Here is an 11091-nt window from a genome sequence, read left to right on the forward strand (position 1 = left end):
GCCGGCGCGGGCGAGGAACAAGCTGCCACTTGCACATATTCGCATTCGCAAAACATTCGCATCGTTTGAAGCGAATGCGAATGTCAATGCAAATGTTTAAAAGAATGCGAATCATTCGCATATGCGAATGCGAATGCAAATATTCGTAACATCCCTAGTGTATTCTCACTGGAAGTACTATGCGAGTTTGTATTATTTGCGGACTGTATAATGTGTAACTTCAATGTATGTAACTCGTGGTACTCCTTAGAGAAATGTACACGCTGAATCGTTTGAATTATGAAGTTGTGTGCACTTTTCAGTTCATGTGTTGTAAGAAAAGACACAATTTTAGTCAAGTTACGCAAGTTATTAATAAATCTAAACGTATAAGCTAATACTATTGTCAGTTTATTAAAGCTCGAATGTTTCTGAAAATATGTGTAGAAATCATCCTGTGTATTTTGTTGGTTTACTGTATGAGCAGTTCGTGGCTCGATCACTTCAATCTTACTTTCATGGTCAGAGATTACAGGTGATGACGTCATTGGCCATGTGTTAGGATCTCGAAGCAGCCAATCAGGACCGTTCCACCACAGTGAGGTGCTCTGTAAGTTCTGCGGGTAAACTCCTCATGTAAGTAAATCAGCAGCGTTCTCTTTTGTGTTAACGTAATTCCACATCTCAGACTTGGTCAATTCTATGATCTCCATGAGCCTGTGAGACACAAATGTGTGAAGTTTCTTATATGGTGACTTGATCCAATGTAACACAATGTGTGAATCTGTGAATAATAAAATATCATGTGTCCTAAATTTCTCTTTGAAAGCTCTTCTCACCTTGTCTACTAAGCGCGCAAGTAATAAGCATTCAGACAATTCCAGTCGAGGCAACGATTGGACATGAGTAGTTGGACTGACTTTTGTCTTCGCCATAACAAGACTGCAGGTGGGTTGTTTGTTCGGATATGTAGCTCAGAAGTATGTAACAGCACCGAATGCCTTCGCAGATGCATCACTGAATCCTAATAAGGTTATACGTGTTGGTATATCTGTAAAATAATATCGAGGGACTTTTATGTTTTGTAGCTCAGATAGATTTTCTTGAAATTCTAACCAAGTTTTTTGTAGGTCTTCTGGAATGACCATGTCCCAATCAATCTTGGCCTTCCAAATGTGTTGCATGAGTATCTCAGCTATGATGACCGTTGGCGCTAGTATGCCAATAGAATCATATATTTTTGCTATTGCAGACAGTATATTCCATTTAGTAAGCTTGAACTGTCGTAGCTCTGGAATAGCTGTAGTAAGCGTGTCGCTCTGTGGTAACCACTTCACTCCCAACGTCTGACAGCTCCGCTAGGGGTAAAATCATAAGTGTCATCATTAGTTAGGAACAGCACTTGAGATTCGTAGTCCACTTGTGAAGCACGAAGTTTCCCTTTTGTAAAACCTCTATGAGTTGGCTACAAACCTGTTGTGCTTGGTCAAGAGTGTCAGCTCCAGATAGGAAGTCATCCATGTAACATTCAGACTCGATGATGTCGGCGACTTCTGGATATTCTGCTTTGCGTTGTCCAGCTAACATGCGCAAAAATTTTGTACCGTATGTTACACACTGATTTAAACTTTCACGATTATTACACATAATTATTTTTAAAATCGGGACTTAATCGCGTATAACTACATATTAAACTGACCGCCAACGTTTCAAGGACGGCGTTGTCCCCGTGATCTCGGAGAAAACTGGCTTGAAATGACATCAACACCTTCTGACAGCCGCGCGAGTTTTTCGAACTACCCGCACTTGGTTTTGATTATCAACTTGAACTGTTTGCGCACTAGGGATGTTACTCTGTCGACATGAGGGAAGGAAGCATGAACGAATGAACGGAAGTGACTGAATGGAATATTGTTTTATTTTATAATTTTTATTTTTACATCCTAGTAATGATATATTGAATTTTATAAATCAATTTGAATTTTTTTAATTGTAGTTTTAAAACATATCGAAACATTGAATAATAATAATTGTGACTAACGTGAGAATAACTCTTTTAATTATATTTAGTCGTTGACATACTTTTTTATTTATATAACAATGGAATGAAGTTAATTATTATTGTTGTTGAATGTGTAGATTTTAATTTTGTAATTTTTTAATATTAGTTATATATTTTGTATAATTAATAAATTTAATACTTAGTTTTAAGAAACATTTGCATGTCGTCATGACGATGACTGAATACTTTTACTTGTCTTCTTACACGAACATCTGTACCTTAGTTATAAGTATTCTAGCAAATAAATTTCTTATTCTTATTCTTATTCTAATGGCGTCAGTTATTGTATATTTACAAAGAATTAATAATTTGTTACAATTTTTAATTGTAACAAATGAAATTTACTGCGCTAGTTGTTTTAAGTTCATAGGTATATCAAGTAAAAGAACGAAATTATGACGGAAAAAAATGAATGTTTACTACAAACAAATACAAAAACCGGCCAAGAGCGTGTCGGGCCACGCTCAGTGTAGGGTTCCGTAGTGTTCCGTATTTTTCTCAAAAACTACTAAACCTATCAAGTTCAAAACAATTTTCCTAGAAAGTCTTTATAAAGTTCTACTTTTGTGATTTTTTTTGTATTTTTTAAACATATGGTTCAAAAGTTAGAGGGGGGGGACGCACTTTTTTTCCTTTTTGGAGCGATTATTTACGAAAATATTAATATTATCTAAAAACGGTCTTAGTAAACCCTTATTATTTTTTTTAATACCTATCCAACAATATATCACACGTTGGGGTTGGAATGAAAAAAATAACAGCCCCCACTTTACATGTAGGGGGGGTACCCTAATAAAACATTTTTTTCCATTTTTTATTTTTGCACTTTGTTGGCGTAATTGATATACATATTAGTACCAAATTTCAGCTTTCTAGTGCTAATGGTTACTGAGATTATCCGCGGACGTACGGACGGACGGACGGACGGACGGACGGACGGACGGACGGACGGACGGACGGACGGACGGACGGACGGACGGACGGACGGACGGACGGACGGACGTACGGACGGACAGACAGACATGGCGAAACTATAAGGGTTCCTAGTTGACTACGGAACCCTAAAAAGGTACTTAGAAAAGTTTGTGTTTTTTTTTGTTCGCACGCGCACTTCTTTTCGGCCGTTGTGATAAATATTCCTAGAATGATCTTCCAAAGTGCAATATAAGAGGAATCACACTTATAAGAGCAAATGTGTTATTTCTCTCAAACCATGCCAATATAAAACCTTTGTTAGTTATTTTGGTATTACAATAGCAGTAACAAGATTATTGTAAGTGTAAGATATCCTCAATAAGAACGTTATAAGTTGACTAGAAGTGAAAATTCTCTTATAAGGTGCGCCTAAATCGACACTTACCGCTATCTATAAGTATGTTTATAGGAGTAAAAAATTTTACTCTTGACACTTGTAAGATCAAATTTTGCTAGTTGGGTACTGATTAAAAATAGATTCAATAATAACAACTACAAGCAAGGTACCTACGCGTTTACCGACACGTGCTTAGACTGTGTGCGTAGGAACGCGATTTTTTCATTTTTTTGATCGCCATTGTCCGAGGTGTGCTATTTAGTAGGAATTATAATAATATGTTCTGGGATTTCCAATCACAATCTCATTTGCCTTTTGCCACTCAACGCTCGCACTGGACCGTGTTAAATTATGTCACCGAATTTCAAACTGTGATCGTGTTACTTATGATTTAAGTGTTTTCCGTTAGTAATTAGTTTTTGATTTGCGCGCTCACTACATTGTATAATTTGTATACCGGTGTCTAATTCATATGCAAATTTAGTTTTCATAAACGTGCGAAGAGGGAACACCCAACTTGCGATGTTTCAAACAATATTAGCGGGTGAAACAATACATCATTTACCACCCAGAACCCTCTAATAGTTTTACCACAGGCTTTACAAAGCTTTGTAATAATGGTACGCTGAAGCGTATTTTGTATTCTGTACTTTAAGATTGTAAATCAACGTGTAGACTAATAAAGTTTTCTGAGGATCTGCAGATTATGGACGTCACCTGTTGACCACGAACGCTGTGAAGTTGGGCGTACACGCGACGTCGGGATACACGATATAATCCGTATACATATAATCCGTATTCATAGTTATATTTCTCGAGTAATTAAATTGTCACGCTAACTGAAGACAGTATTAGATTATATAAGTTTTTTCGGGCGCAATAGTTGTGAAAATTAAATGTTGAAAAATATAGACGACCGGTCTGGCTGTCGGTAGTGAAGTGACCCTGCCTGCTAAGCCACGGTCCTGGGTTCGAATCCCGGTAGGGGCATTTATTTATGTAATTAGCACAGATAATTGTTCCTGAGTCATGGATGTTAGTCACGCTGTGGAATACCATCTGCATGAGCTTGGGTATCGAAAAGTTTTGGCTCGATGGGTACCGCACATCCTTACCGACGCCAGTCGTGCAGTCCGTGTCGCCATCTGTCAATCACTTTTGTTGCGACCCCGACGTAAAGGGTTTTTGACTGATCTGGTTACGGGAGATGAATCATGGATTTATCATGATAACTATAAAAGTCGTGCTTTTTGGCTGCCTCGAAAAGAAACGCCACCAACTCAACCGGAGCTGAGTCAAAAGAACCACTTAAAAGTTTTGCTTTGTTGTTTCTGGGACTCGCAAGGCATGCTGTTTCATGAACTATTACACAATGAAACTGTAAACGCTAACAAATATTCAACACAGCTCACCGAACTGCTATCAAGAAAAAACGACGAAGACGAGCCACTGTAATTTTACTACATGATAACGCTCGACCTCATGTCGCATCTACCGTTCGCCAACAGCTGCAAAACTTGGGCTGGGAGACGATACCCCACCCACCTTATTCTCCAGACCTTGCACCATCAGACTTTCATTTGTTTAGAGCCCTGACACGATATCTGCGGGGTAAACAATTCAATGATTTCCATGATGTACACCTGTACATCATGGAAATCATTGAATTGTTTACCCCGCAGACAGAGAGTGGAGACAACTTTTTCGAGGCACAGCCATCAGAGTTCTGGGCGAAAGGCATCCAAACTTTGCCGGATCGTTGGCAAGAAGTCATAGATGCTAATGGTGATTACATCATCGACTAAGCTTTTTGTATTGTAATAATAATAAAAAATATAAAACGTAAACCAAGTGTCACATTACTTTTGTGCCAACCCGATAAAACCGAGAGTGTGTGCTTCACCTTTTGTGTGTTTAAGGTCAGATTTGTTACATATATTTACAACTAAAACATTTATATTAAGGTTTTCTATGACTTTTCTAAATGAAATATTTTTGACTGAATGATAATGGAAGCTTAAATTAGTTTTGGTCAAATCGTTTGCATATCACTTTGATTGCATATCACAAGTTCTTCTTTCTAGGGTGCAACATGAGCGGCAAGCCGCCAATCACGCTCTGCACCAGAAACACGGACGGATCCAGGGGTGGATGCCGCACGGTGCTCTTTCCAGGGGCCACGGAGAATTCGCTGAGCACCGCGGCCAGGCCGGCCAGGGATTGCATGACGCCGAGACGCTCTCCTGCGAAGTATAATTACCGTGTAGGGTAAACTTAAATTGATGTAATACACGGTGTATTATGAGGAAAACGTATCATTTTATCCACGCATTTTTAAGGCCAAGAAAGAAATACATTTCAAAGATACTTATGTACCTACGTATATGTTCTTTTTTCGCTTTTTTGGATGAATTTTCATAAAGCTCGTTGAATTTCGTATGTGACTTTTTTATATTAATTCAGAGACACTTACCTATACATCTCCTAGGTCCATCTCCATACGGCAAATATATATTGTTATTGATTTTAGCCATGTTATCCGTATGAAACCTGTCCGGACGAAATTCTTCAGGGTCCTCCCAGTATAAAGGATCTCTGTGTAAGGCCCTGACAGGTACCACCACTTTTACTCCTGGGTCCAGGTTTATGTCAGTGCCAGGGATTACGTAGGGTTTTTCACATTTACGTATCAGTAAACCACCAGCTGGGAAAATTCGGAGCGATTCGCTGAAATAGTTTGGTATAATTTCATTAAAATTAAATTAGTTTAACCATTTATTAATTAAATTAGATACAGGATGGGCATAATGAGTAACTTTAGCTATGGGCACAAGTCAGAAATTGCAAAAATTTAGATTTTGACACCGGACCAAGAAAAATATTGACTATTGAGGAGTAAGCTGTTACTGTTACTTAATTTTTTTAGTGAATGAAGTCATTACAACTTACATACATTAAAAAACCTATTACTATTAGGTACGAATAACATCCAGTTGATGGCATACCCACTACGACTATAGTATTAGGTATCATCAAAGAAATAAAAATAAAGACCTTATGTTAATTCAATTCCATTAAAATTTACGTTTACAATAAGTGTGTGGTGAGGTAATAATAAAATATGTACCTGTAACACATAGCCAGGAACTTCATTTCGTTGACAGCATCATAACACAATTTATTGTCGTATCGCGCGAGCACTTCATCAATTTCCTCTTGGCACTTCTTTTGGTATTCAGGATGATGTGCTAACTCATGTAACATGTAGCTGGATGAATTCGAAGACGTCTCGAACCCCGCAGCAAAGAACACGAAAACTTGCGCAGCCATCAGCTCCTCAGTCAACTTCAGATCCTCAAGACGTGGAGTTTCACTGAGATTCGCCTCAAATGAAGTGCACCCCGAACTATCTCCTCTTTCTTTTGCTTCCAGAAGCAAATCTATGAAATCGTTTCTACCTGATGACTTATGACCCCTCTGAGCAATTATGCCATCTACAAGTTTAAACATATTCTTCTCCACAAACTCGGGCCAGTAGTGAAAGTTCTTGAATAAACCGGGCATCATTATTTTACAGAACATCACAACCGCATCACGAATGGTGGTGTGGAATATACGATGTCCCACACGGCTAAACAACGAATTTTCGTCGTTTAAAGCTTCTGGATCGAGTCCGAAGCCACAAGCTCCTATAAAATCGGTTGTATAACGCGCCATAAGTTCTCTAACATCTACTTCTGTACCTTTCAAGGAAGCTTCGGTAGCAAGTTGCCGTAATTTATCTGTTCTAGAAATAATAAGAGGATACATAGCTCTTAATTTTGCAGATGAAAATGCGTGTGTCATTTTCTGTCGAAGAAATCTCCACAAATTTCCCTCGCAAGAGAACAGGTTATTCATTATTGGCTCCGGTTTACCATGTAGGGGAACCATTGATCTTGAGTAGAAGTGGCTGAAATCTGTTGCTAAAAACCGCCTAACTAATTCTGGATCTCTCAGGATAATAAGCGGTGTGGTCCCATAGTAATACCCGACGTATTTTTCTTGCGGGTATTTCCAGTACATCTCTTCAAAGATTTCAAACTGACTGGTTTGAAAAAAGAGCTGTCGTTTGGCCGTGCCAAGATATGGGATGGGCCTGTCGTGCTTGATTCCTCGCTTAGACCAATAAGTGTAGTTTCGAGTTCCATAGTAGTATATTAATATTAAAAGAACAGCCACTGTTATAATCAATACCATATTCACGATATATTTTATTAAGAATTAAATAAATACTTCTTCCGTCAACTGTGGTATATATATATATATATTTAATCTCGTGGCTTAGTAAAACAATTTAAACTAATAATCTGATAAACACTTTATTGATTTACAACCTTATAACTATTGCCTAATATGAAATTCTTTAGTTTATTGAACAGAGCTTACCGTGTATATATATATATATACACCGTGTTTTTTTGGTTTTCCGTTAAATTCGACACGTAGCTAGGTTCATTATCAGGTTCATTACCGTTATTCATTATCATTATCATCATTTTCATACATAATAAATTAATTTATTAGTGTGAGAGACCCTTAAGAATAACATTCAAGTTAGTGTCAAGTGATTGACGGCACATGTCAAAACAAATAGCATTAGGAATTGTTCACACAGTTCAGTAATTATCTTAATTTTTTTAGTAACTCGATAACCGTAAGAGTTAAGACGCTAGTTTCTTAGAAAAATAAATTGTATTGGATCTAAATATCTTCCCTTAAAGTTAACGGAATTCAGTACAAACAGGTCAATTTGCGATATATTCAACCTTATGCGATATATTAAAATAATAACATAAAATAATAAAATACTAAAAGATAAGAAATATACAATAAAGAAAATACATTAACTAAACAAAACTATGTATGTACTAACATAAAATTAACTTATAAATATAAAATACTCCCTAAGTCGTCACTATATATGTTATGGTGCCCAGAAGGCAGGCAGCGTCACCTCTTTGGATAGGTCCGAGGATAGGTACGAGGTCACATACATCTTGCTTCTGGAGAAAATCCAAAAGGCTTTTTTGAGATTTTTATATAAGAAAATTTATGGGCTTTATCCTTTCCTTTACCCGACAAAATTTCTGCTCGGCACTCTAGGTTTTTACTCCCTGGAAGTGAGGCGTAATTATGCTCTTGTGACCGGGGCATGCCGTATAATACGTGGAGATTCAGACTGTCCGCAGCTAGTCTCGCAACTGGTACGTCTTCTGGTACCCCCTCAGTCTAAAACACTATTCAATTTTAGGCCGCGTACTCGTGACTTGCTAGCAGTTCCCAAAGCGCGCACTGTAGCGTACAGGAACTCACCCTTAGTTCGCGTTTTAAAGTACCTTAATGCGCTTCTCAAATCAGCACCTGACTGTGACGTTTTTGCCAGTAGATGGAAGGTCTTATGTGATGAATGTCTGAGGTTATGCGAAGCGATGGATGATCGGGTGTCTTTAGTTAGTTATTAAGTTTATTATGTTAACGTTATTACACTAAGTATTAACAATATAGTATGATGTTTTATGCATTGCACAGTGCCTTAGTGTCTCACTGTAATACTGTGTAATTTGTTTTGTTATAAATAAAATAAATAAAATAAAATAGCCAGACTTAATCTCTGGCCGAAGTAGCTGCCAGCCCTCTGGTCACCAGAGGCGTCTCCGAGGCACTGGGCTATCTCATTAAAAAGAGATTTCGCGCTGGGCCCCCACGGTCCTAGAGTTTCTACGCCGAACGGCGCAAATATATAGCCCTCGCCGAGGACAGCATATTTGAGCCGCTTATTTTGTTCTGCCGTTGTAGCTGCAGCTCCCGCCTTGACGGAGGTCACCTGTAGGTGGGACGGCGCGAGCGTGTCAACACCGGTGGCGTCCCACACAAGCGTCCTCCCTTCACTGAGAGAAAATACAACCAGTTTTCATGTTCGTTCAACAAGTTTTTTGGTTAAAATAGCGCCTACGTGCTCTTTGGTTCAAACAACAAGCTACTTGTCATTTGATTCGGCAATATATTTGAATCAACAAGTCGATTTTATAAAAACAACCTGATACATATTGTTTTAAACATACGTTTGGCTGATTCAAACGGATAAACCGCAACAAGTCGAACTTGTTAAATTCACAATGCAAATTTATCTCAGTGTTGCGTCCATGGAATGAGTGTCATCCCGTCGGGGCGCTTGCCATCGTCGCGTGCAATACTGTTAGGCTCAAGGATAGCCGGCACGCTAACGGAGGCAAGCGCCCTCTTGATGACATCATTCAAGGACGCATGGCGGGAGATGCGACCTGCGCTTCTTTGGCAGGATAAACCGTGGTGGCCCAGCTCGGTCACCATAGCGCCACAGCGGCAGCGATGGGTCTCATTCGTTTTGGTGCCCAAACGCAAGGATGTAGCCAGGGTTAGGGTGGTTTTGTCCAGCAGGGTTCCGATTTTGGTAGACGGTAATGCGTGGAGCCAATAACCCGCTTCCGGTTCTGCGACGTCCCATGTCTGCTGTCCATGTCCGCTGGATTAACGTTAGTCGGTACATGTCTCCACGATTCCCGTTCTGTTAACTCATGGATCTCGTTAACTCGGTTGCAAACGAAAGTCTTTAAGAGTTTCGGCTGAGTTTTGATCCATCCTAAGGTTATGGTCGAATCAGACCAAAACGTTTTAGTGTCAACTTTGCACCGCAAAGCTTCACAAACCTTGGTTGCAAGCCGTGCTCCTAAAAGAGCAGCGCACAATTCGAGCCTCGGAATTGTAACAGGTTTCAAGGGCACAACGCGCGTCTTGGCGCATAATAAATTGGTGGTTACATTACCTTCACTGTCCGTTGAGCGCAGATATACACAGACAGCGTATGCGTCTTTTGAGGCATCCACGAAACAATGAAGATCCGTGGAGACAGGAGAAGTGCACAGCACAGACCTGGGGATCGAAAGTGCAAGCAAGAAGTCTAAATTGTTTATGATCTTGTCCCACGTCTTTTTTATGCCTTTTGGAACGTCTGAATCCCATTCTAACTTAAGTTTCCAAAACTTTTGTAACAAAATTTGAAGTGTTATAGTGCAGGGGCTTAGCAAACCTAAAGGATCGAAGACCTTACACGTGTTCGATAAGATCTTGCGTTTTGTGACTTTATGTTCGTCTTTCTTAATGTTTATTTCAAACCTGAGAGTATCAGTACTAGGTGCCCACAATACTCCCAGTACACTTGACTCTTTGGATAAATTAAGAGAGTCAGATTCTGTGGCTTCCTGGAATATTTGAGGACAACTCGTTTTGAATTTATGTATAGGGAAACCAGCAGAGTTAAGGACCTCGGTGACCGTTTTTAAGATGTGAGCTAGTTCGCCCTTCGTCGCGGCACCTGTCAAGAGGTCGTCCACGTAAAAGTCGTTTTTAATTATTTGCAACACGATAGGATCAGAATATTCCTTTGCTAACTGAACTAGGCACCGAGTGCTTAAGTAAGGTGCACATGCGGTACCGTAAGTTACGGTGTTCAGTTACAGTGTTTTAAGTGGCATGCTATCCTGCTCTCTCCATAAAATAAGCTGGAGGTGTCTTTGTGACTCATCAACCATGATTTGTCTATACATTTTCTGAACGTCTCCAGACAACACGTACTTATGCTGGCGGTAGCGAATTAGTATATTAAAGAGCTCATCCTGGACTACTGGGCCCACGTGCTGAATACCACGTGCTATTAAGC

The 11091-nt window shown here is 39.3% G+C and overlaps 1 protein-coding gene across 1 annotated transcript; it reads right to left on the minus strand.

Annotated features, from left to right (window-relative positions):
* Positions 1–5417: 5417 nt before the first annotated feature.
* LOC125236107 (cytochrome P450 6B6-like) lies at positions 5418–7592 on the minus strand. The gene is made up of 3 exons (XM_048142802.1): positions 6481–7592; positions 5827–6080; positions 5418–5596 (listed from the first exon to the last, which is right to left on the minus strand). The coding sequence occupies exons 1-3, from the start codon at positions 7590–7592 to the stop codon at positions 5418–5420; spliced, it is 1545 nt and encodes a 514-aa protein (XP_047998759.1).
* Positions 7593–11091: the final 3499 nt, after the last annotated feature.

Source organism: Leguminivora glycinivorella, chromosome 18 (genome assembly GCF_023078275.1).
Source record: "Leguminivora glycinivorella isolate SPB_JAAS2020 chromosome 18, LegGlyc_1.1, whole genome shotgun sequence".
NCBI classification, from domain to species: Eukaryota; Metazoa; Arthropoda; class Insecta; order Lepidoptera; family Tortricidae; genus Leguminivora; species Leguminivora glycinivorella.